The sequence below is a fragment of the Pagrus pagrus genome (assembly GCF_965226575.1).
Source record: "Pagrus pagrus genome assembly, chromosome: 7".
Lineage (NCBI taxonomy): Eukaryota > Metazoa > Chordata > Actinopteri > Spariformes > Sparidae > Pagrus > Pagrus pagrus.
The window spans coordinates 27,273,850-27,301,400 of record NC_140191.1 but is presented as its reverse complement, the minus strand read 5'-3'; the positions used below and the strand labels follow the sequence as shown (position 1 = coordinate 27,301,400).

At 41.4% G+C, this 27,551-nt stretch overlaps 1 protein-coding gene across 4 annotated transcripts in view; it reads right to left on the bottom strand.

Annotated features, from left to right (window-relative positions):
• Nucleotides 1–27,551, bottom strand: part of oxr1a (oxidation resistance 1a) — a 163,059-nt gene that overhangs the window by 45,835 nt on the left and 89,673 nt on the right. For 3 of the 4 annotated variants that reach the window (XM_084357216.1, XM_084357215.1, XM_084357218.1), the window contains one exon: nt 2,729–2,811. In XM_084357216.1, coding sequence (XP_084213342.1) covers nt 2,729–2,811 — 83 coding nt within the window. Of the gene's footprint in view, nt 1–2,728; nt 2,812–21,137; nt 21,475–27,551 lie in introns of those variants that run through there. The other variant, XM_084357217.1, reaches the window with a different exon arrangement.

Below are 27,551 nucleotides of genomic sequence, written 5' to 3'. Positions count from 1 at the left end.
AACATTAATTATGATGTTATAGGAACAACACCAACACGGTGATATCAGATAGACCGTCTGCTGTGAACATCCATTTCAGTTAAGAGACCAACGTCCTGGTTCAACCTACCCATAAATGTGAGCTCAGTTTTCCTGTGTGTAGTGAAGGATTATTTTTTGGATATGCTTTTGGTTTCACCCCAGGATAACCTTCCTCACCTGTAACCTTTCTGGAACCATCTGACTTGTTTCATCCCGAATCTGACTTCCTTGTAGTGATGTCACCATGTCACAAGATCAATCACACTTACCTTAGAGAGTATGTTGTTTGTGCAACCAATGGAAATGATGGCCAAAGCAATTAAACTGAAATGATGAGTTGTGAGGCTTTCCCATTCTTTTTTTGATGTATTTCAGCGAGCCAAAAATAGGTGTGTGTACTCCTTCAGTTTTCAAAGCTTCAAAACTAACACCAAAGTTGTAATAAACCAGAATTTTCCTTTAAAGCTATTTGTGGCTATTTGCTAGTCAAGACATCCTCTGGGTCCCTGGAGTTTGGGCAAAATCCAAAATAGCATCCCAACTCGAGCATCTATGTCTATGGTGTGATAAAGCTGGCGCGTCTGGAGATTGATATTTGCAGCCTACTCTCTCTCAGCTCTTCTTTTAGTTTGACTTTGACTGGCTATCCTCTCATCCAGTCATTGAGAAAAGAGGGTCACCTCTATGCTGCTCTTTGCCTCTCTCTATCTATGTCTTTCTGTCTCCTCATCTATCTCTGTTGTTCCCACACATGTCAAACACTTTTTTAATTGGATCAGGTCAGCCAATAGCTGGACTTGGCTGAATAGACTGGCGTTATCAGTGTCTAGGCAGATGGGTTGCAGCTGCTCAGGTTATTTCTCAATACCAAAAAAAAAGGAACAGAGAAAGAACCTTGTTTGTGAGGTAGAGGGGTGAGGGAGAGGGAGGGAGATTGTATTGATAAGGCGGCATAAGAGGAAACCCTCCTTTTTCCTGTGGGCGCCAGGCGATAGATGATAAACTTATCTGCCGGAGAGCGAAATAAGAAAACATCGCCGGCTGTCCCCCCGGTGCGGGAGATGAGTTTAAGATAAAGCTGCTTCTCAATCACTGGGACACTGGCGACCATGTGTCTGTCACAGTGTAGGGGAGGCATGGTTATACCGCCTTAAATGCTCTCCGTGGCCCTAAGCCTCGTCGCTACGTGCCGCTGCAGCATGTCAGACTACAGGACACAATTATCGGCAGTGCTCAATACATCCATCACAGTAGCCGCAATCTAGTGGGGGTGGGGGGTAAAGAGGAGGAAAGAGCGATGGCTGACAAGAACAGGATTGGTATGCTGTGTGATTGAGATATGAATCTTTTTCCCCCCAAGCTAAACATTAAATTTCTCCCTATTTTCTTTACCACAAGCATTTCTGTCCATCTTGCTGACTTGTTGTGGCCCTTCTGCTCATATCAGGGCCATGGCACACAGTTTGGGCTCTGACAAATATCTTGTTGTTGAGGTTTAGGTTGTTCAAACATCAGCAAGATAAACAAGGGCCTTGTCAATCAGAAGGTCTTGGATGCCTGACAGGTTGGGGAGGCGGAGGATGTGGAGGTGGCGTCGGTGTTGCTGAGGTGTTGGAGATGGGGGAAAGGGAGCCAATCACAAAACCTACAGCAGCTCCTGGAGCCAGGAGCGAAACCCGGAGAAACTCATTTGCAAAACAATTGCCAGAAGTCGGAAAAGAAGAGAGGAGTTTGGGAGAAGAGACTGGAATGTCAGTGAGAGACCACAGAGAGACTGCCCCCCCCTCCTTTCCTCTCTCCTTCCTCCCTTCATCTCCTCCTCTCCTTTCAGCAGACAGGCAGACAGCCGGAGCAGAGCCACAGCAATCCCACTCCTCACTGTTGCCACGCAGAGAGAGACGAGGAAAAGCAGTCTGACTGCAGCTGGATTTGAGGGTCATTTGAAGAACACAACCAGGCAAAGCAGAGACAGGCTCCATTTTCAGATCACGCCAGGGAACCAGAGCCCTCTCTCGCTAACTCACCCTCTCTCTCTCTCTCTCAATCGCCTCACCCCCCCTCCCCTTCTTCAACACAACAGCTAAATCAATAGAAATGACAACGCAGTTGGAAGGTCATTCGCAAGCACAGCGAGCTCTGTGGTGGAATGCTCTCCGATAGGTGGCACAGAGAACGAATGGAAAAACAAATACACATCCTGCCAGCGCTCCTGCTCGTCTGTCCTGCTCTGAGCCAGCTGGAGGAATACATACGGAGCTGCTACAATTACTGTCTCCTTTCTATACATCAACATGCAAAATGGAGCTGAGCGCGTTGTGCTGCTGCACAGGGACTCTTTAACAGAGGATACACTGTTTCCATAAGCTTTCTATCAGCTACCCTGCACGTCTGTCTACACAGACACACACACAGTCCTCTTTATGTAAACAGATTGAGAATGAGGTACACGTGTTACACTGGCAAAATCCACGAAATGCTTCTCCCCTCACTAATGAGCTACCAAGCATGGTCAGACACGGTGCCTTCACAACACACAAACACAACAGCTACAGCTAGAATATTACAGGAGCTAGTCAGAGCTACAGAAACCACCAGCAGCAGCAGACACACACACAGAAGCAGCGGCAGCAGCACGGGAGCAGAAAAGCGTCAAAAACACACAGCGACATTAACACAGAAAGAGCAGAGTTGCTTGTGCATTACTCACAGAATATTCAATGGTCCCTTTGGGTCTCTGGAACGACATGCGCCTCCCATCCTTCTTCTCTGGAGTCTTCTTCTGGCCGGTATCTGAAAGCAAGCGAGGCAAGGTACGCATTACATTCATGTTCCTCTCTCCCCAGCTTGTCACAAGCTGCCGTTTCCCAGCCCCGTGGGTAGACAGCTCATTCGTCAACAGTGAGCGAGCCAGCCAGCCAGCCAGCGATGTGAGCTGTGAGCGCTGGACCACTTTCTCTCTCTCTCTCCTCCCTCTCTCTCCTTCTCGCTCTGCTTCTACCCTCCTGCCCTTGCTCTCCCTCTATCACACTGTCCTCTCTCTCTCTGTCTTCTTCCTCCTTGCCTGCCGTGCGGTGCAATGACAGCCGTTGAAACCAGTTCACCTTGCCTTCCTCCCCGTTGCCTCTCACAGCAGACGGAGATCAGGCCGACCTCCATCAGGGCAATGCCGCTCTGGATGGGAGCCTGAGAGGAGAAGATGGATTCAGTTGGGAAGAGGGGGGTGCTAAAGCTGGAGATGGAGAAGAAAGGAAAGTGGGGGCTGAACCAGAGGGTGGATGGAGAAGGGAGGGTTTACTGCCTAAATGGTGGTTGAGTAATAGTGGGATGTAGTTTAGGGAAGTGGTAACTGAAGAAAAGGGTGGAGGTTCAGAAATTTAGTTGTAGCCATTTTCAAAGGAATAATCCAGATTTTGTACTTTCTGTGAAAAGAGCTGATAAAGTTAGTCGGTTCTACAAGGTACAAGACTGGACAGAAGGCAGAGAGTGACGATCCAGGTTGGACAGTTGGGGGAATCATGACAAAGATAGAGAATAAGAGAATGAAACAGCTGGCAGCTTGGGGGTTTTAGTCTAAGAGTAAGAGGAATACCATATAGAAGACATGGCTGGTTTTGGGCATATACAGGACACATTAATGTAGGGTTGATGGTGACCGAAATCTATGCAAGAAAGCACATAAGGAAGCTGGGGGGTGGTGTGAGGTTGGGATAAAGCATGGAGATGAGGGCAAGAGGGTGGATGGAATATTGAAGCAAGTAGATGAAAGAGAGGCAAAAGATAGGATGGGAGATAAAAGAAACTGGAAGGGGGACTCTTGGGAATGGAGAAGATCTAGATTAGGGGCTGACTCTGGTCGTCTTTGACTTATGAGAACAAGGGCAAATGGATTTGTGGAATAACGTGCAAGGCAGTGTTGATTGGAAGTGTAGGGTGTGAGGGCCAAGAACGGTACTGACTGAAGAGGTTTCAAGGAGTTTTGATGAAGGATTTAAGCAGGACATAAGTTGACCCAGTGCCCTCAGAAGCCTCCCTTAAATGTCTTTCTTTTGTCGGTGTTGCACACGACTAATGAGTCCCTTTCTTTGTGTTTTTCTCATCAGGCATCTCAGATAGCTCAAAACATGAGTCATACACCAGTGCTGCTATTCATGGGGCTCAGGACAGCCTGGCTGAAAGTGAGAGGGGAGGGGAAATCAGAGCTGCCTCAGGTGTAAATATCAGTCTTGTAAAGATGATACTGTAGTTTTTACTTTTCATGAAATCTATGGATATCATACTGATGTTGTCAGATGAGACTAGATACATTCTAAGTCTTTGTTTATAATACTATCAGCTCATAATCACTGCAGGGGGAAATATTTAAGGAAATCAGTGGCCTATGTAAAGGATTTATGCTTTTTACATGACAATTATTTTATTGTATTGATTTACACGTCATTTTAAAGCTTCTATTGAGGTTGTTGAATGAAGTTTCAAATATTTAATCACAGCCCAAAAATAAAAATAAAGTACAATATATATATGTATAATAAAGTAAAATAAAGAAATGGAGTGCTGACCACCAAGTGAATGCAGATACACAACATGATTTCTAAGTAAATTACTATGGTAGTGTAGGAGCCGAAGTAGATTTTTTGTTATTGTGGTTCTATAAATGTAATTTATGTTGCATTCCCAGGTCGTCAAACACCAACACTGAGTTGGTAGCTTTGTCCCAGCCAGCGTCGGTATTAAACAACCAGGGAATGAGACTCAACTATCAAGCGAAGACAACTGATGAATTATGGTTAAAATGTCCACGGTATGAATTAAGCTTTGAAGCTCAAAACCATTTGGTACAGCCCTGGTTAAATTGGTTAGAAAATGGTCATGTTCTGTCTAAATGTTGCACAGTTGGCTACAAAAAGGTTTTATTGTTGGTGCAGGAGGTGAAAAAAAAAGCCACCTCTCTATATTAGTCTTTGAAGCATATAAAATAAATATTTTGGGACTTTACATTCACTTGTTTCATCATCATCATACTGATGCTCTTTCCGACTCTAGATGCTTTGTGATTAACAGCTCATCATGCTGCTGTCCTTATTTTTGGTTCTCTCTGTTCAGGTCAACTGCAGTTTGGATCTGGTCTCCTTACCATCAGGTCTATTGGAATTATGTGTGACTGTGCTTGGGTTTTCTTTGGATCAGGTCCATCTTTTTGAGGACCAATCCAAGCACGTCAGGTCCAGGCAGGTTTTTCACTGGTCCGTATCAGATTTGATCAAACATTTCAGACCCATAAATACCTCTACTGTGTTCTTTTTTCTTCTCAGCTTGTTCTGTGATTGATGATTTCGCACCCCAAAAAGGTGAAACTATTCAGTATTTCGCAAGATTATCAAAAGCCAAGATTTGAGAAAAGTCTAAAATAGTAAGTAAAATTCTGTGTAGAAGATCTATGCTGTTTCTCCTCGACAGTCCTGGATGAGCCCTTAGATCCCCAAGTTGGGAACCACTGTATTGGAGTACAAATCCAACAATAAATGTCACGGTTTGTTTGGTCATCAGCATTACTAGTGATCATTTCTCAAAATTCTTTGTGTTTATTATCATTGGAAAAGCCCAACAATCATCTCCAGATTATTTGTACTTTATTCAATATGGAGGCATTCTCTCAGAATTATGATGATATTTGATTTTGCCAACACTGCCCAGCAGGGTCAGTGCATAAAATAACCTGTAGCACTATGAAAACCTTGGAAAAGGAGTTGTGTTGAAAAACAACACAATGGCTGCACAAACTGTGGGCGTGTGCCAAATCAATTATTCAGTATCCAAATGAAAACCTTGGAAGGATGATTACTTTCAGCGGGAGAACACAAACCTGGCCTGTGGATGTGGATGATTGCGTTTTGGTTGCTATTTAAAGGCAACACATCATAACTGTGATTCCACGTTTTCCTGTTATGAAATATAATCCACTATGTCTCTGCTTAATTGCAGGTCATGGCAGTGTGGCAGACTGCATGTAACCTGATGCGTTAAGTAAACAGCAGAGGTGTCGAGCTGCTTTGTTAGCTGCAGGGTCGCAAAGACTTTAAAGATTTGTGCAGTGTTTTGCTATTTCTTGTGGCTTAACATACTTCTACACATCTGTAAACACTAAACCGGTGCAGGCTGAGCACAATCAGGTTTAACAAAAGATCAGACTCGCAACAATACAGAATGAGAGGAATAGGAGAGAGTGACAGAGAGCAAAAGAGAATAACAGATATGCATTAGCAGCTGCAGGGGTGTTTGCACATGGGGAGCCAGTGATTGGTCTAAAATTAAACCTCACCATGGATGGTGGCACAAGATATGGGCATTTTATTCACACTCCAGACACACAGCGGAGCTCAACACCAGGGCATCTTCAGTAACAAAGGCTCTAGTTTCATCCCACTCCACAGGCAACCAGGAGCATCTGTTGTCTCTAAATAAGCCCTGCTTCTTTAGAGGGAAGCTACTTCTTAAGTCCACAAATCACAGCCTGTTTGTTTCATGTGATCCAGCCGCATCCAGTGATGTATTGGAATTTTGATTTTCAGTCAAGAACGTTTTTACCGTCAGTAAACTAACAGATAGTATTTCAGCTTTCATTTTTTTCCCGTTCTGACACACAGACTCTGCTTCTTTACCATAGCAGTAACACATTGTACGTCATGCATTGAGACAGTGTGATACAACATGCTCAAAATGGCAGAATCTGGAGATGCAGAGGCTGCACGGGAAAGGCGTGAAGAAACGGGGCCTGTGGCCAATGCCAATCTAGATAAAGTAAACCCAGTTATCTCCGCTGAACAGCACTGTGGGAAAATTTTCTTACAGAGGTGAGCCGAGGTCGCTAGTTATCTAATTTGTTGTTCAACCAAGTAAGACAACAGTTGCCACAGCGTAAGCTATTTTACTGTTGTCGTTTCCCATAAAGAACATTTTACTTGGCTCATTAATGAGCTGAATTACAATTACAGTGGGTCAACTGTGAGAGAAGCTGTGCGACTCCCTCAGACACGGAAAAGAGCTGCTGTGTGTCGGGAAAAACAAAGGCTGCCTCTCACCAAATCGGGGATGTAAACAGTCACAAGAAGTCATGCCTTTCTGAGCAACTCAACAAAAAATGCGTGACAATGGTCCACCATACTGCCTTCAGGCAACACAACCCTGGAAAAGACAGGAGCACAGTAGGTATCAGGGTGAAGATTTTTGCCCTTGTGAACAGCCACTACAAATGATCATAATTAGAGAGTATGTGATCTTGAATCTCTGCATCTCCATGGTTTAATATGTCTACGTGGGGTTCTGTGACATGAAAACTGTGATAAACACCCTGCTGAGTGACATATTTCTGAAATGAAGTGTCTCGAGGACAAAGAACATATTGAAAAAGATAATTAAAAACTCTGTTTTATCTTTTATTCAGAGAGAGGGGGGAAAAGTCTTTCAAAAGGTATGCATTCATAGGTTTTCTCTCGCTGTCCTCCAAAAAAGAATGGCTTATTCATAAAGTATTGTGCAGTTAAACACCGACAATTTCACGCAAGGACATCACCATGAAAAGCTTGGGAAGAGCAAAGCTCCAGTCACTCTTTTATATCTGCTGATGGATATCCGTAGAAAAAAAACAATGAAATGTGTCTTCATTAAAAACACACAGAAACTATGTACACCTTTGGGAATTTGTAACAAATCCAAAACCTAGAGCCAAGAAATGGACAAAATCTGGACGATTCTCGAGCTAAATGCAAATGCTACTGTATTTGACTCTATAAACATGATGTGTTCTATACCCGTGCAATCTGTTGAGAATGAATCATGGCTGCTAAATATATAGTTCCCCCTCGCTTTATACACAGCTATGACAAACTGAAGCAGGCAGGGAATAGGAGAGTCAACAACTATCTGACTAACATTCCCTTATGGTCTGATAGAATACACAAGCAGCCAATTTCCCTCTGCTCCCTTGTTTTCCCTGCCTGCCGGCGATACAGCCCTCCCCAGATGTTATTTTTAGAAAAGCCCTAAACAGTAGGGGAGGCAAGAGCACTGCACTACTGCCACACTGAACAGGTGCTGTGCAGGACTAGTTAGAGAACTGGAGACTGTCCTCAAAAGTTTGTGAGGGAGGGCGGACAGAGCACAGCAGTGTGTTGTACACAGACAGGACACAATAACAGAAATACCTGTGAAATATAATGCAATAAACTAGAAATGCTATACATACCATCTTTGCATTTTCTGAAGCTTACAATAGTTAGTGTTTCTGATGACTGTGTCAAGAATTGGTGAGTCGACTCTGTGGTCATTGTTGAGGACTTTTGCGTCATGCAGTTCATTTTAGTGTTAAAAGATTACTTGAAGTATTGATTAGTTGACATTCAGAAAATTACCATCGATTACCATCTACAGCATATTGGACAATTGCAGGTAATGCTGCAAATCAATTAACATTGGATTTACATATTTTCATCAATGTGAAGTATCTTAATTTGCCTAGTTTTTAATTAGCTAGATTTGATCTGTTGGTCTATTAGGATATAAAATTATACTGTGATAAGAGAATTTTATCCATAAATGCTTCTAATAATCATTTAAAGTTTATCAAATAACAAGAACTAGAGTCTACAGCCATGCTAGCACCTCTGTGAGGCTGTAACTAGGCCCAGTGCTGTTTCAAGCTGAATGCTAACACCAGCATTTCAACATGCTCGCAATAACTATGCTAACATGCTGATGCCTAGCATGTAATGTTCATCTTAATTTAGCATGTTAGCATGCTGATATCTGCTAATTAGCCCTTAACACAAAGTACAGATGAGGCTGATGGGAAGGTAACCAGTTTTGCAGGTATTTGGTCATAAACCAAAGTATTAGAAATGAAATAAAAAATGTGGAGCTGATGATGGTGCTAGATGAAAAGTTGAGGGATCCTCTGGAGACCAAGAATGTCTAAACTTAAAATCACAGCAATCCATCCCATAGTAGTTAAGATATTTCAGTGGTGAACTAAACCACAGCCTGACACTGCCATCCTTAGGGCTTTTTACAATGTGCAGATTTGCAGCTTTTTGCTCAGTGATATTATAATAAACATGTTATACATGTGTTAAATAGTATTTGTGTTGGTTTTTGAGACAAGATAAGAACTTTAAATAGGACACGTTGGGCTTAGACAATTTGCAAGGCCGTATTTTGCTTAGTTTTCTATTTTTTTTGACTAATTACTTAAAAGGTCCACTTTGTAAGGAAGTTTATTTTTGAGTCTTATTCCCAACTCATCAAATAATCATGTTTTGGGATGGCAGTCAACCCGACCTACAATCAAAAAGTGTCAGTATTTGACAAGTTGGGAATGAGACTTGCATACAAATTGGACCTTTAAATCAGTTAAAATAAAATTGATTTATTAGTTGCACTTCTTATTTTGTCAAGCTCATTGTATGTAAAACTGTAGCTATGTATAAGACACTTTGGCTGATACATTTCCTCATACAGAATGACAGCAGATCATTATGGGAATTCTGGACATCAATGCACAAAGTTTTGGCTTTAACATCTCTCGACATTAAACTCATTGAACAACATCAACAGCCCACTGGCACCGTTCATAATAGCCTTTGAAGGACACATTTTCAAATCAGAATAAGCTTGCTAGCTAGTTAAATCAGAAATCCAATATGATACAACACAAAATAATATTGCTTTGCCATTTGCTTTTCTGCCTCGACAGCAAAATGTGTTGTGACAGGCTGACGAGATGGGGAGGAGGACAAAGCAAGGGTCAGAAAATGGATATCAAAGGCTGCGATGTCTGCACCTGGTTGGGTAACGGATGGGTCGTTCTGTGTTCATCAAAATCACGCAGCTTCAAGAATTTGCATTTAGTAACTGTTGTTCGTAGGAACACAAGTATAACATAGTTAAAAGAAATACTGTGAATGCTCTTATCCTGACAAGTAGGCGCTGTGTTGGATGTAGAGGGATACAGAGAATGGTTACTTTTGACAGGAAGTCAAGAGTCTGTAAAAAAACACTGATCAGCCAGTATATGCAGTAAAATGCTTACTAAAATAAAACGGGTAAAAATTGCTGACGATCACTGTGACAAACTCTGGTTTTAAAGCTAAGCTAGTGTTATCTCAACACCAAGTCGTTAGGTGGAGAAGACAACTTCATAGAAGTGCTGCAGCAATGAACTGTATGAAAAATGCTTTCAACACTAAATAATGTAAATATTTTCCATTAGACATCCAAAATAAAAGTATTGACCTAAAAATCAGCCTAATATTGGACCTTTAATGACATGCAACATGCAAATGGTTTATCTCGTTTATACTTTTTTAGCCTTCAGAAAAATTAAAAAAGGAACATGATTTTTTATAGGCTGACTGCTAAAGGAGAGGGGCCACCATGATAAGGCAGAGAGGAGCTATTACAGTCTTAAATGACAAGATCACATTTGATAAAGCTTGGCTGTTTTTCTTAAGACTTTTTAATACTTTTAATGTCTCTTACCAGCAGAAAAGTAATTACACTTATGGATCATCTAATTACTTCTCTCACTGCAAGTTGCCTGAAGGGCAATGTATCATACCAACAGCAGCAAATGTCCACTTTCTGTCAACAGTCCCATTGTCTCAGAAGACTTATGAACACCACATAATAGAGGGGAAGTGCCAACAGCACTGTATTAAGAAACAGGCCATTATTGCTGTGTAACTTTACTATAGTGCTAGCATAAGCTGAAGTCTTTCCATTGTAATGAATATACAGTACATGGGTCTAGTGGAGCTGTCAACTTAACACAGAGAACACAGTGTGACAGGCAACACCCTTTGCCAACACTCTCAGTACCACTCAGCTCTATATTACACTGCCAGCCTCCATGGACCAACCTATACACCACTCAGCTTTTATGGGAAACTTTGCTGAACTGCAGTTTTGTGTGTGTGTGTGTGTATGTGTGTGTGTGCATCCATGCTGGAACAGGAGGCACTGGATCTGCCCTGTCCTCTCATTAACACTCTCCCCATGGCGGCTAATCACACTCCTGTTGTGTCGCTGGTTATGTTGCCTAAACTCTTTACACTGTGAGAGGATTGTCTTTCCACATTCTCAATATTTAAAGCTGGACACTCTTCACTATTGAGGTTTGTTAATGCTAACACGCTCTGATTTTAATTAATATTCCGACAGCGTGTACACGACTGTTTCCATAGTGACGAACCTGGTGCAGACTTAAAGGAAAAAGGTGTTATTAAAAAATAAGAGTGGCAAACCTGTCTGCATTATACAGTAGTAATCTCAGCTTGTGGTAAAGTCGTATTGTTCTGGATGAAAAGGAGAAGCACTTAAGCTGCCTCACTGTAATCATAATGATACATTAACAATAACGAGTTGTGCTGCTGAGGTTGTTAACTTAAGTATTAATTAACATTACCTGGTCACCATACAAGTTGTTTCCCTTACATTTATATTATTAATATGATACTCTTATCATATAAATACTGTCTTGAAACTGAGTTGTTGCTTTTAAATGATGACTGTGTAGTGCACAAGACACTGCACAAGTTTCTGTTATGTGTTGCTCTTGTTACTGTGTTCATAGAAGTATAGAGCCAATTAGGCGATGAAATGGTGTACAGAAAATAATTCAGCAGGAATATGAAGTGATTATTTATCAAGTAACAACAACAAACTCTTACCTGTTTTCAGCTTCTCAAATGTAAAGATTTGCTGTTTTTCTTTGTTACATTACCTGTTAGAGTTAACACAGGCTAATAGTCCTATTTAACAGGCAAAATGTTTACCATTATCCTCATCTTAGTGTTAGACTGTTAGCAAGCTAATTAGCACTAAACAGTTACTAACAGCTGATGGGAATGTCGTTAAGTTTTGCAGGTATTTGGTCATAAACCACAGTACATGTACTTTGACCTGATGGTGACAGTACATGAAGAGTTAGGATATAGCAACAATTATTACAATTCCTCCTAATGGGGGTATGAATGTCTGTTCCACATTTCAAGACAATCCATCCAGTAGTTGAGATATTTCAGTCTAGACCAAAGTGACAGACTAACTGACTGACTTAACAATGTTTCCCACACATAGACTTTACTTGGACGGGCCGGCCTAACTAGTGGACAATCTGCCCTCGCTCAAGCCCTCGTGTCTACTTAGAATCGCACATGCTCTGCAGAGAAACACAGAGAGAGGGAGAATGCTATCATTAACTTGACAGAGAATTTCAATTAGCATATGAACATATGAAAAGACAAACATCACCCAAATACAGCCTTAGTGACCATAAACTTGCTATTGAAACTGGTCCCCATAAGAAAAATGGCTAGAAAAAAAAGAAGAGAGTCTGTATGAAACAGGAGAAGTTGAAATAGAAATGTATTTTCTCACTAGTTGCCCCAAATACAAAGAAATTAGAGAAAATGTCTTCCCCAAATTTAATCAGAAAATCCCAGACTTTCTTACCCTCCCAAAAGACAGAATGATTCAAAGCTTTCTGGGAGAAAATAGCACTACAGTAGAACTGGCAGGAGAAAATGTTACTACATGTCACAACGCAAGATATATTTCAATGCAAGATAAATATATGAATTTGGTTTCTTTACTTTTTTTCTTTGATTGATTATATTGTGTATATGTGACTTTTTGCTTTGGAAACATGTTTAATCCATCATGCCAATAAAGCAAATTAAATTGAAATCTCATTAACACACAGTAAACTGTATGGTAAAAGCACAAGATCCACAGTTAAAACAGCTAAAAACAGGATGTTCTGCTTGAGATCCTGTCCTCCTCCCTCCTCCTCCTGTCTGTCACATGCACTCAGATGCTTGACCCACTAATCACACTGTGATTCCTCCAGCGTTTGGCGTTAAGGTTATTGCACTTTGTGCAATATATCTTTGCAAGTCAAAGTTAAGAGTGGGAGGGTGTGTGTGTGTGTGTTGGAGAGGTAAAGGGGGACATGATGAATGGTATGGCTGAAGTCTAATGCTGCATTGGCTGGATCGATGGCGATGATACATATACATAATGTACACTCGCTGTAGCTTCCACAACAACTCTCTGATTCATCTTTACAATGACAGTAATGCCACACTGACTCAACTCATATATGATGATATGCAGAAGAGCCAGCGTCCATTTATTATTATTATATAATCACCCTTAATGACACAAACTTTCAACTGCCTCAAGAGAAAACTTGGTAGAAAACAGTTTGAAGAGAACGAGCAGGGTTGGCATGAGAACACTTGTGTCGTCCACCTTTGTGACACAAAATTGCATCTTTATCGGTTTAATTCGCCCTTTGGAGCCCTGGTACTCTCCATCTCAGCTGCAACACTAACCTCTCAGGTTACAGCTCCAATCAATAGCAAGAGAAGTGATGAGCTCAGCTATGAGAAACACAAACTCTGCATTATCAGATCTTCTTATTGAGCCAAAAGCTAAGGGTCCTGTTCAGGAGTCAAGATTTGAACCGGCAGTATGGGCCAAATGAACTGGGTGCAGGCAGGGGATACTGGTGTAACAGTCATATATTTATACATATTCGTAAATAATAACAGTTGCATTAAATCAGTTTTTGGAGAGTAACTAAGTGCATTAACTTTTTCTTGACAGTGGCTACTTTAGTAGTAGATAATGGTGTATCAAAGGAGCACATGAGTGTACAATGTACATCTTCACAAGTAACACTCAGCAAGTAAGTATATAAGCAAATTTCCCAAAAATGGTGAACTATTTCTTTAAGGCATCACTGATAATGTAATCAAATATCTAATAAAAACATTAGATCATTTTGCATAACGATACTTATGTACAGTTCACTGATAAATAATTAAGTACAATTTGAATGCTGAACTTCAAATTGCAATTGCGTTCTATATTATATTGCAGGAAAGTTCCTTATACTTAGGTAAGATATCTGAAAAGGATCTCCAACTACAGCATTAAATAACAGCAATCAGCAGTGAGTAATGTAAAATGCTTGTCAAAGTGCACCTCCCATCTAACCACAGTCTGTAATGGCAAACCAGAAACTGGAGTCTGTATCACCAACATAGACAGCTTGCTTTCCATTTACCCAGACAGGTCCACTGAGATCGAGAGGAAAAAATGAAGACAGCATCTCCTCAAATCCGTCTGCATGACTAAATCACACACAAGGGTGCAAGACTTGACAACTTGATGAACCGTCTCTCTCTTTAACAATAAAACAAAACTCATCTCAAAACAGGCTCACAATACAGCAAGCTTAGAGGGAGAAGAAAAAAAGAATCTGTGAAATTTCCCTCAGAAGTTCACTTCCACTTAGACCATTGGCATTCAGGAGTTGATTCGCGCATTTAAAACCACAGGGGAAAGTTTGATCATTGACCTCATTGCCATCTGTCATACTGGCACTTGTCCTCCACAGACGTTGACTAGTGCCAGTGCAGCCCCACCTTGACCAGTGTGCGCTAAGAGCTGTGTTTACTTTACAATTCATAACAGCCCCAGTATTTCCTTTCGACTGCCAACTGTAAAGGTTGGCCTTAAAATTTGGGTCAACTTGCTACTAAGTATTGTCAAAATACTTTAACATGAACTGATATTACAAAACTACTGAATAGAAATTAATTAAAAACAAAATGGGAGCTATTCCCATGTAATATGTCATTATTACCTTGTATTGTCATGGATCATGCTTATAAAAGAAAACCTTGAAAGTCACACTGTATTCCATTGGCTACCACCAGTGCATATTTATATAACAACTGTGGACTATAGTTCCAGTAGGGAAACACACACATATCTGATATCACCTGGTTGGGGTTGTTCCTAGAACATCATTATTGATGATCCTCCAGGACCATCATTGAAACTGACCAGTCATGCTTTTGTAATGTCATAGCTTTGCAACTTGGGAAAAAGACAGGAAAAATACGCACATGGTAGCAGTAAGATTGTAACGTGTCAAATGGTATGAATAGGTGTATTTTAATCCAAACAATGTTTCCCTAAACCCAAGTATTTTTGTTGCCTAAACCTAAGCATTTTAGTTCCTTAGTGTGTGAACTTAGTGTCAAAATAATGAGTGAGTGAACAGTATGATAATATGTTCCAAGTGGGTTACAAACCCCTAAGAGTCCTGTATGCACCCCCTCAGCCACGGAGGCTTGCTCCAAGTAGGGCTTTCGACAGTGTTTCGTAAGTTGAAATGATGGTCCCGCAGAAACATTAATTGTTCAAGGAACAACACCAGACAGTTCAGTTACACCAGGGAACCACAATCTATTGATCACAAAAACCTGTATATCATAATATCAGGCTCAAAGAAATCACTACAATCGTCATATCATTTTCAAATGTATTTAGGGCTTCTTCAAACAAGAGTTTAATAAGTGAATTAGAATCTGCAGCACTGTTTAAAACTCAAGAAATTGAGATGCCAACACTGCAATTACATTTTGAGCCTCAGCAATAAAAACTAAGATGACTAACTGCGCTCCTGCTCCTAATATAAAATAAAGTGTCGTTCATAGTCACTGAGCCAAATTTAAATACACTAAATGACTATTATAAAGCACAACACAGAAGGAACAACCCTATATACTTTCACCTACTTAATCTTTGATCATTTGCAGCCCACGTTATGTAACTCAATCGAACTAGTATAGGAAAACCTATGCTTCACTAACTAGTCTTTGTTGGTGTGTCTCATGTCTCGAAAAGTCTTGGAAAGAGACCCATGCCTCTGTTGCTCAAAAGTTCAACGTTTTTCACAATGAGAAATGACATCACAATGTGATCCCTGACCTCCTGCTGCAGAGTGACACGATCATCTGCACACTTGATCTAATGTGTCTTCACATTAGCTTCCCACGGACTAGATTATAAAAACATAGTGAAATTCTTCTAATATCAGTCAACGAATGAAAAAAAGCTTCTTTCTCCATCATGATAACCAAACCCCACAGAGCCAAGAAAAGTCCATCAGCTTAGAAAGACAGAAGAAAAAAGTATGATGAGGAAGTTTGCAAGCTGTAAACCCAAATCCAACCTTCAAAAGATCCCTTTAGAAAACTCCAGTTGACGTCATATCCATGCTCCTCTCAAGTCTATGGTTTCAGTTTTTGGATTTATTTTGTAGGAAAATTACTACCGCAGGTGTGGAGTCCTTGAATATGAGGGCTGCAATCTTTCCAGAGGCTGTGTTCTCTTTTTAGCTGGAGTGATGAAGATGCTAAAGATGCAGTTGAGTCACTCAGGAGGGCGTCTTAATTACCTTCCTTTAAACGTCAACTGTACTCAGCATTTGCGCTCATCCTCTGGCCTCTTTGAAACATCTGCTGTTGAAAATACCTTTCACTGATCTCAGAATGGCAATCACAACATGTATAGCGCTACTCAGCTTACTGGCCACATGCCTAATTTAAATCCTTTCAGGCCTATCACCCTGTTATATGTCTTGTCATCTGTTCCAGTCAGTTCTCCTTCCTCGTCATGCAGACATAAATTTGTTGCTACTAAGCTTAGCCAGCCTCTGGGTCCCTATTTTAATATGAATTTGTTTTCATCTCTAAACTGACCTCTAGTTTTCCTCACAGGAGACGCATCATCCTGTTCATGGGACAGGCTGTCAACCTTTTCGGGACAAAGTCCTTGGAGAAAGATATAGTGTCAGTGTGATCATTGATACTGTTGACTCTTAAAAACACAGTCCTGTTTGTGTGGACAAAGCATCCTTGAAAAGTCAAAGAGCAGTCATTAGTTCAGACCCTGAACAAGGTTCTCTAAGCAGGTGTATGGTGCTGTGGTCCGGTGATCGCATTGGGACTCCTGCCACTTATGTTCCCTTGACGGAGTCATAACAGATCCCAGGAGAGTCACATAATGGCACGCAGAGCAAGTGACATGCTGAGACAAACTGCTCAAGGACTTTTTGGAAATTAAGGTGATTAAAATCACCTATTACAGTGCTGAGAGCATCAGCAGATTGCACTTTCTGAATCATCCTGATAATTGCAGCAGAGCTGGTGTCAGCCTTAGGCTGAACGTGAACAGTGACAAATAAGTGAACACCCTGGGGGATGGAGAGAACTTAGAGATGCAGAGAGGAGTTCAATGTCAAGAGGACAAACGTGCACTAGTGAATCATCTGCCATTAATATATGGGCACACAGTCCGATCTTATGGCCACTTTAACAGCATGTCCAGAATTAAATTCATGCTAGAGCAGTAAATCTGAGGGGACACATGATAATGAACAGGATAAGAAGCAGAAAAAAATTATCATCTTTTATTTACAAATTTTTTCAGAAGCTTCATGAAACTTTTATTTTATTCTTGTTATTTACTGGAATTTTACCTGAAGTTTTGCCTAATCAAGTCTCCAAAATTACCTAAAATAATAACTTTTTGGCTGATTTAGTCAAAACCCATACACACATGCCACCATTGTTTAGGGTTTTCCCTACCATTATAAGTCTTGGATGCAGCACCCAAGCCATTTTGCACCTAAGCCAAATGAATATAAAATCAATGTGGAGAGGAACAAATTTAAAGAAATGGCCTTTTCCAAACCTAATGGTTAAAGTTAGTCCCCGGCAGACTTCTTAAGCAAGTTTTTTCTAGCTGTTACAACTTTTTGTACACTGATATGGTAATAATGTTGGTCCACAATGCATATGATTTATTGATAAAAGTCCCCAAACCCCACCCTCTGAATAGATGCACTTGAGTCCTCTACAAACCCAGAAATAACACTGTTGATGGTGGGCCTTACAGTAAGTAGATATTGCTATACTTCAAGAGCCAAAGCAGTTGGGAATCATTGTCTTACAGCAAATGGAAAATCTGATCAATAATATATTGCTCAATACTTACATGCTGCAGCACAGAGCTGTGACCTTTCACATTTTTGTTCAAGATAGAGTCAATTGTAAGACTTGGTTAAACAAAAGACTGATAGTAAAGTGCGCCCTAAAAAAAATACACAAGATGACTTTTAAAAGTGGACTTCTTCATTTGTTACCAAGTCTTCCCTCTTCGTGACAGATTGTATACACATATCCAATTTCCAATCAAATGGCATATTAGATCATAATCACCATCATACTGTACATGTGTCTATCCCCTATGGAAACAGAGGAATTGCCTTTCAGAATAATCAGTCTTTCTAGTTTCTGCACAGAATTCTAAAAATAAAATCAGATGAGAAAAAGTACATTACAAGCACAAACACTGTATCTGTTCATCCAGTGTAGTCTCTCAGGACATCCAGGGAAGAGTCATAAGCTGCTGATTAGAGCAAACCATATGATTGGAGGATGATCTGCAGGAGCATGCTGTGCTGTAGCTGTGCCGTAGCATGTGTTTTCAATGCCTGCTGCAGGTGTTGTAATTCTGTGTTAACAGTAGATACCTGAAATCTCTCTATTATGTCGTCTATACTTTTGCCGCCTTGCAGGAAAGCCTGCAGGAGTTTCAATTCAGTCTTTGCAAATCTATTCATCTCAGTGCAACTGCCAGCTAAACACATACCCCAGATAGCTGTGAGATGTTAACAACAGTATCTACACAGAGGATGTCAAACAGCCTTCACAAAACAATTATAGATGTCATAATTCGTCATGTTGAAGCTGTGATTTTCCCATGCAGCTGAAAGCAAAACTACATCTCTACTTTTGTCTCTTTTCTATGCATTGGTCGCTCATCAGGTTAAAACTCCCCATTCCAACTGACCACACATGTGAACTTGAACTTTGACACGCATTCCTGATGAATCTGTAAAAGCTCAGGGCTGTCCCACTGTGAAATCAAAAAGGGCTTGAGGGCTAATCAAACACATCTGAAAGCAGCATCTTGGGTTTTTAGGACATTGTGATATATTTTGACATTTTACAAACCAAATGGTTTATTGATTAATGGAGAAAATAACAGTCAGATTAATTGATAATGGATATAATTATGAATTGCAGCCCTAAACCACATACTGCAGTCTTAATTCAGCAGATGAATCTGCCTCAGGTGTCATCACATGACTTGAATGGAGAACTTTGGTCCTGTGTTAGCAAGTGATTGTACATTAGGGGGAGATCCCGAGCCCTGACTCAAGTCTCAGACACTGAATGTGAATAGGCCTTTCTATTCAGAAAGTGAGCAACAAACCCTTGATTTTAAACCACAGATTAAATATGAGATTCACACTTACTAACCGGACAAATGTCTGTGCCCCGATAATATGAACTTACAAAGTGCTGTCTCATTCCTCACAAAGCATTTGGAGCCCAGACATTTACTCAAGTGAGTGATGATCAGACAGGTGTCATCAAGCTTGTTTTTCCTGGGTAAGTGTGGACAGGGCCACTTGTCCTTTCAGTGTTCAGCCTGTCACACATTGCAGTGCCCACTACCTCACTCACTACCTCCATGCCCACCCTCGTCTACAACATCATCTTCTCACTTCCACTACCTGACTCCACGTCTAGTTAGTCTCATTATATTCCCCTGAGTGGGGCAGTAGCCTGCAGACACAAGCCGCCCCCGCGGTCCACTCTGTCGCTGGAAGAGAGAGGCACAGGGACTGTTAATGAACCCGCCTGCCATCCGTGGCGTTTCAAGAGCAGCAGAGCATGCATCTGATTAATCTTTGTCCTAATTAGATCGAACAATTAACCTGCCTGCCACCGAGCTCTGGAGCCTGATGACTCTGCATGAGCTGCAAAAACACTGTACATTAAACCAGAGTAGGGCGAGAGTGTGCCCTCACTCTGCAACTTTGTGTTTCCAGAACAACCAATTAATGTTACCTAATAGTGCAAAGCATTCTGTGTGATATTTCGACGGATCGTGTGGCCGAGAGCTCAAATCCGTTTCTGCTTTTCATTTCAATAGTGCTACATTTCTCCACTTTTAATTCAAAGTCAGAGGAGGCACTGATGGGTCTCATAATAAATTATGTGTGAGAGGCAAAGCAGAAAGGGGGAGGGGGGGGGATCCAATCTTCATTAACATGGAGATACTCCCTGATGTGAAAAGCCTTGAGGACGTACTTGTTCACGGACTGGCTGGACAGTTTGAGCATGCACTGCCTGCTGATCTGAAATATTTGGAATGCCTCAGTTGTTGCATGCAGCGTGTCCTCACAACACAACTGAACAAGCAAAGTGCAACCACTGAGGACATGAACTTACTTCATTTTTATGAGTGAACATCAGTTCAGAAATAGGAAATCAGGCAGGGAAGCAAGCATAGAGACTCTCAGTGCTATGATTACACTGTCCGGGAAGTGTTCCTCTAAGTATTGCATAATGTACTTGGCACCATCTCCCTATTTCATACTCAAAAACTGACACGTACTGCATGAATCCTAAGTTTTATGACATGTACAAGTTCTGTGGAAAAAAGGTGGGTCTGGTCATTTGCAGACAGAGGTTCTTCGTATTTACTCTCAGCTTTAGTAAAGAAGAAAATTGGATGAGTATACCTTTATTTCTATTCACTGACTATTATTATTTACCCACTTGCAGTAGCCTGACTCACACCACAGCCACTGTAAAACTGAGTTCAATGTTTTTAAAACACTGCAAATGAAATAATGTCACTAGGCTATTTCAGCTGAATATGTTTGAGTTGTAGCAAACTTTGCTAATAATCTCGTCTTTTAATGTCATATACTAATTTGTATGCGAGTGACATCAGAGAGATTAAAAAATATAGCTGTATTTCAAATAACTCAACTTTTGTATGTCACGCTGCCCAAATGCTTTGAACACAGACAGGGGGGTGCGGAAATAACCGCACCAAAAACTAACTTAAAGTTGAAATAATATCAGAATAAGCGACACTTAATAGAATAGAACTTGGCCGAATTGGAGAGTGACACATAATGGTTGTTTCTATGTCTTAACCTTTGTTCTGCCAGATAAGAAAACTTTCGAAAGAACGACGACACCTTAAACTGACTGCTTTTAAAGGGAGTTCGGCTCTACGCTCTGCAGGAAGGCATGCGTTGGAGGTTTGGCTTCCCTGTGAAGCTGACATCTTCTCCCAACTATCAGCCAACCGTGACTTAACTTTAGACTGACCTGTTTTGGACTGGACGGTGTGACTTTCGTGTGTTGTCCCAGGCTGGTTCTGTTGTATTTGGACAGTATCCTGTCCGGGTCCAAGTCCGGGCCACAGTCTCTGAGCTATAACGTCTCTGACAACTCTCGCGCCGCTACCCGTAACAGATAGTATGTAGTCCATAGTGTTAGTGCTGCAAAACTAAGCTAGGTTAGCTTAAAACAAAGCTTTCAACGTGTTCTAAAGCCCGCTGTCATTGCACAGAACGCAGTGTTGGCAAAACGTAACGGCTGAAACTCGTGGCGTGAAAACCCTCAACCACTATGTGTGCTGTACATTCCGAAACAGGAACTCTTGGAAATACGTCAACAAGTGCAACTTTTTTTTTGCCCCTAGCGGAGTCAAGCTGCGCCACGCAGTTGGGCAATTGACTGACTCCGTTCACAGCAGCCTACTGCCCTACTGGCATATATATACACGTCAACACGGCTGACAATACACGTATATTTAAAATACAGTCTCCGCTTGATTTAATACTCAAGAACCAAAACTGGAGAATAGTTCGGTTTAAAGACCCAATTAGTGGAACTAACCTCTACTGCTCATTTTGCTGGGGACCTTATGAAGAGAAACCTTTTCACTGAATTCCAGAAAAGGAACAACAGCTTAGGTGTTTAACACTCCCAAATACATAAAATTACAAAGTATGTGGAAGACAACATTTTCACAATTGAAATAAATAAATGGTATTTATTTAGTTTGACATTTCATTTTTAATAATAATAATAATAATAATAATAATAATAATAATAATAATGAGCTGCAGACTCAACCTACTAAAAAGGTTATTAAAATTCAGGTCATGGGTAAAAACTGAACTTTGAAAAGTCTTTACAAATAAATAATTTAATAGATATATCCTTATGAATGCAACCCAGCTCGGCCCGCCCCAATTTGTTGCCAGGATATTTTCATAGCCTTTCAGCGTGGGGCTTTATGACACCTGAAGAGAATGACACCCATCTGACACCCACCATAGTAACATTCTCATAAATTGAGACTTTTGCATTTGGAGCCAAGGCACTCCTCCGCGCCTATGTGCGACTCAAGGGGGCATAGTGAGACCTGTGACATATAAGTGTCTGCTCATCTGGTGAGGGATAGGAGGAGATGGCATTTTGCGGTGCGTAAATGAATGTGGAAAAGTGAAAAACCAACAGGGCAGAACAGGCTGTAATAATTGGGCAGCAGACCGTGATGCATTATTCATTTTTAAGTGCAGTGCTGTGGTGAGACGGGAGTCAGGAGTGCCAAGAATTCCTGTAATGTTTGAGCTGAATTAGAGACGTGATCAAAACAAGGTTTACATTTGTTCACTCATTCATATCAGAAAAGGCAAAGAGGGGAGTGTTTCTTTCAAGCTGCAATCTGACAGGGGAACTACCTGTGTTTCTCTCCTGGCATCTGTAGTAGGTGGGCCGAGGTTGGAACAGCTGTTATAATTGAGGACAGTGAACCAGTGTGATTTGAAACTGAGTCAGGGCCTGTTCAACACTGAATGTGCTCCATCTTCTGGTTGTACTGGGTAGTGTGTGCTTTGGTGTCCATCAGTGAAAAGTTTAGGTCAACAGGAGCAGCAATCATTATAGGAATATGGATCATCGTAATCATCATCTACATAGTCCGATGCAGTAGGTAGAGGCATGCACCTTTAAAGTTAGGTTGTGATCTGCCACCACAGATAAGATAAAGGAAGAGAAGGAGAAGGAGAAGGAGAAGCAGCATAGCAACCTGAGGTTTGCACAACCTGTGAAATTGCATATCTGTGAAATGATCGCTTAACGGTATTGGCCATGAGAAGTAGATAATTGTCCATCAGTATCGGCTGAAAATAACCCCATTATGCATCCCTGATATACAGGAATATAAAAACAGGAAAAAGCAACAATCTACCATTTTTAAAGACTTTTGTCAACAACTCTTACACTGATGTACAAGAGGACTGTTGATGGACTTGCAGTCAGTGAATTTTATTTGGCCCCCTGCTCCTGTCTGACCTTGGACAGGGCCCTGCTGGTAAACTTGGCACTTGGACAGTGTAGTTAGACAGGTCTCAGACTGGCCCAGTGCCACCCCACAGGGCCTTGTAGCTGCGTGATATACTGTGTTGCTGTACAGCTGCCTAGAGCGCTCATCAAATCATCCATAACATCCTCAGAGGGAGGCTGACCGGCCTCCTCCTCTCTCTTCGTTTCAACCTCATCGGTTGAGAGATATACTTTCCAGCAGCACACAATAAAGCTGAATCTAGTTATTAAGGCCAATTTTCTCTGAAAACTGCTCCACTCTCTAATTAAGCTGTAGTGTGACCAAAGAAGGAAAATGAAAGAAATCCCTCTGTGCTCATCCAACAACATGAGCCTCATTGCATGGAAATTATGGGAGTTACTTTGGTCTACTTAAGCTAGCATGTTTGATGTATTGTCTGTTTTCTGTATTTAATAGGTGATTAAAAAACGCACGAGCCAGTTAGTTAACCGACATTCATTACGGAGTTATGTTCTTCTGATTTTTTGCAAATTACCCTGTTTGTTTATGGCTGACAGGTCATTATAGAGTCTGCCTTTGAGTATTTAGAGTACACTTTAATTTGTGCATATGTTTACAGTGAATGCACGATTTATATCTTCCTATTATTAATTTTCTAACATGATCAGATCAGCACTTGAGAGTGTAGTAATATACTAGTGAGGGAATCATTCTGTTTAATGACTTGAAAGTGGTACAAGAACCCATGTAAAAACCTCCTGGTGTCAGCAGCTGCCAGCAAAAGCCCTGAGAGGGTCTTCTGTGTGAGGCTTTGTCATCGTCTGAGAGCAGGGCACTGGGGAGCGAGTGTTAATCTCAGCAGTTTCCTATTGAGAGCCAGGTAGGCTGCAGCCTAATCCTGAGAAGAGGAACGCTTTCATTACGGAACAACAAACACGAAAGCCACTGGGGAGCTGCCGCTTTTCCACTGTCAACGGATGGACGGAATACACAAGCACGGTTACGTAAGCCGAGCTGCAGCACGCTGGTGTGAACACCAGCTTGTGTGCACTGGAATGGCTGAATTAGCATGTGCACACACGCACGCACACTGTACACACATTTTCACACAATAACAATCTGCTCTTCCCTCCAAGAATTTTCCTGTTTACAGTGGAAATCACTATGACATAAACGCAGCAGGGAGTTCACTCATGCGACACAAATGCACCTGCTGGCAAACACAAACAAGCCTTACAGCAGTGTGTGGTTATTGGAAAGGCTCATTGAGGTATTTATGGCAAAAGCGATGGCCTGAGATATTTTCACAGATCTCATATGGCATTTCTAGGTAGCATCTCTGGAGCTGGAGTGTAAATACAAAACATACAGCAAGCACTCTCCCGTGTTTCACATGCGTTCTGCTCTATTATCCCGCAGCCTGTACAAGACACGTAAACAAGATGACGACCAATAAAGACAGTTAGGTGCTGCAGGAATGGGGCTGAGGCATCCAGACAATGGCGGCAATCACAGGTGTTTAACAGCCCTTGTCAGAAAATCCCTCCTTCTCAGAGGTGTTTTCATCGGGGAAGTGAGGCGTCGTCTCTCAAAAGCTGTCAACACTACAACAGATTAACATGTTGTTCACTCTGGCAGCAGGGCCCAAATATTCATAAGAGGGGAAACATGAATCAAATGTTGTGTGCTTCCTGTTAGGAACGTGACAATGCCAAGCTGAATCACCCGATCATCTGGATGAGCAGGGCAGTTTAATTACTCAACGCTTAGGTTACGTAAGCCTGACTGCTGCCACTCAGACCTTTTTACGTGAATATTGTAGCTACAGTTAAAGGACTATACCAACAATTATGGAGTGTGTCCCACTGGTCATTATTTGATATAATCTGTGAGTCTCAGCCTTATCAATAAGCATACAAACAGAGAGGATTAACACTATCTGAAAAATGTGAAAATAAATTGCCAGCTGTAGCCTCGTGGTATATGGGAGGTTAAAGGAACAGTTCAACATTTTGGGAATTAATCTGATTTGCTTGAGATGAGAAGACCAGTATCATTCTCATATCTGTCCGTCAAGTATGGAGCTCAAGCCAGGAAACTACTTCTTAAAACACAAATTTATGTTTTCAGTGTAACATAGTCACCATAGTTTGCTGTAACACTGACCATATGTCCAGTACTGTAAGTTTTTAGCTCATGAGTGCTATCTCTCAGTAGGTAAATGCTGCTGGTAGCCAACTCTGCCCATTCATGAGATGTCCACAAAGCTCATTAGCTTAGCACAACACTCAAATGTAGCAAGTTTATATCAATATATCCTCTGTGTCAACACCACAGTATGTTTTATTAGGCAGTTAAGATGTGTAACACATTGATGTAATGCATGTTACAGAGCTAAATTTTTCATTTAAGAAAGACCACTGCAAACAAGCTAGCTAGCTGTCGTGCTAAATTAGTACTTATCACCTAACTCTCGGAAAGAAAATGAATAAACATAATTCCCAAAATGTAGAACTATTTATATTATCCAATGACATGAATATTATCCTCCCAGACCTTGATTAGGTAAATTCAATATATACACAAAACAGTACTTCTAGTGGTAGAGAACTTTCTTCCTACAATATCTTTCTTTCAAAAAGAAAGACTTCATGATCACAGGCAGACTGGCAGCTAACAAGCATGAGGTGGGTACAGGAACCAAACATTCACCAGTTACTGCAGGCTAACAACAAAAGAGAGTTAAACAAACAAGTGAGACCTTGTGACTCACCTGATCTTTGGACTATGGGAGGAAATGGGATCAGATAGTGAAAACCTGGTGGCCTATTGGTTAAGAGGCATAACGTACCGTATAACTGGCTTGATTCTGGCCTGGGACCATACTCCTCTATCGACATGTTGCTCGTCCCTATCGCTGGTCTCCAACCATCCAGTTAAGGTAATGCACCAAAATAATCTTGGGCAAAACATACAAAAACTGCAAAGAAAGGGTTGCGTCAAACATCTCTGACAACTGAGCAACTACATCCACTGTGGATGACCATCAGGTTTGATTAAATGCTTAGTACGCAACAAGTATATTTAACCTTGTGTGGAGAATTTCTTTGTCAAGCTGCTATTTGTAAGGTCAAGTATTAACCTTCAGGCTCACACTGAAAGAGATATGAGTGTTCAGAAAATTGGCATTTAACCATAATGGAGACATACAGTTACCCGACCACCACTGGGCCTTGGCCTATAGAAAGAGAGTGGGGGCAATCTTGGAACCCATCAGCTATCGTCTGCTGAAGATTTAGCCTCTGAGGTCAGCGGCCAATGTTTTGGGGCTTCCAATGTAGTCAGCAGAAATTTTTATAATGAATAACAGATATCTGGGCCAAGGATTCCTCTTTCGTGAGCCGGTCAGATGATAGTCGATGGGTTTCAAGACGGCATTTCAGCCATTTTGTTCCGGCTCTTTTGTTTACCTGCTTGCAACCAAAGCCTTCCCAAATGGAAACCAGAAGCTTTTGATACCAAAATCCTGTCCCTACAGATTCTGCATTCATATGCAGATATCTGTCTATAGAAACTAGAGTAAAGGTAACCAATCACTTCCGAGGCATCCTCCTTAACGGCTACCAAAAAGCTTCTTTTGCTACAGGGTCACAGATATTGCATCAAAGGCTCAAGTACTGACACATCTACCACAACATTATCCTGCCATGAAAAAAATAGGACCCAAGCAAAAAAAAACCATAATCACATCAGAGACACTGTCCTAATTTTAGAAGATAAGCCGCTTGTCACAGCCAATTGTGCTCTTTTATGCATCAGGGTTTTTCCCTCTAACTAATTCAGGAAACCCTGGCCAAGAGTTTCTCCTCACTTTAAGTCAGATTTGTGACCAGAGGAGCCAAATAAATCATCCAAAAAGTGGATCTTTTGTTGCTCTGAGAGTTTTATGTAAAGTGAATATAGAATAAAGACCAAATGAGCTTGCTGGATGAAAAAGTCTCCTCGCTGAGTTAATACATGATGTCAGAGTGTGGGAATAAGCCTCTGTATTCCAGCTTAATGCCGTCATGTTAAGACTCTGCGAGAGACAGTAAGCGAGGGGGTGAGGCTGAGGTGCTGTGGTGCCATCCAGTCTGACACTGACCCGCCGTCTCAACAATTCAACCCACTGTTATTGCCTGGGTTTCTCTCTCAGGACGCTTCTACAGGGTGGCTAGTTGTGATCGATGACCGGTGGCGTCAGAGCGGGCTATCTTTCACCGCCACTTCCACTGCCCCCGCTCACGGTCATCTATCCTCTGTGGATGTCTGCGCTGTCTGAGGCCGCCCCGAGAGGCTGGGTGGCCCCGACGACTGATGACCACTGGCTTAACAGGAAGAACACA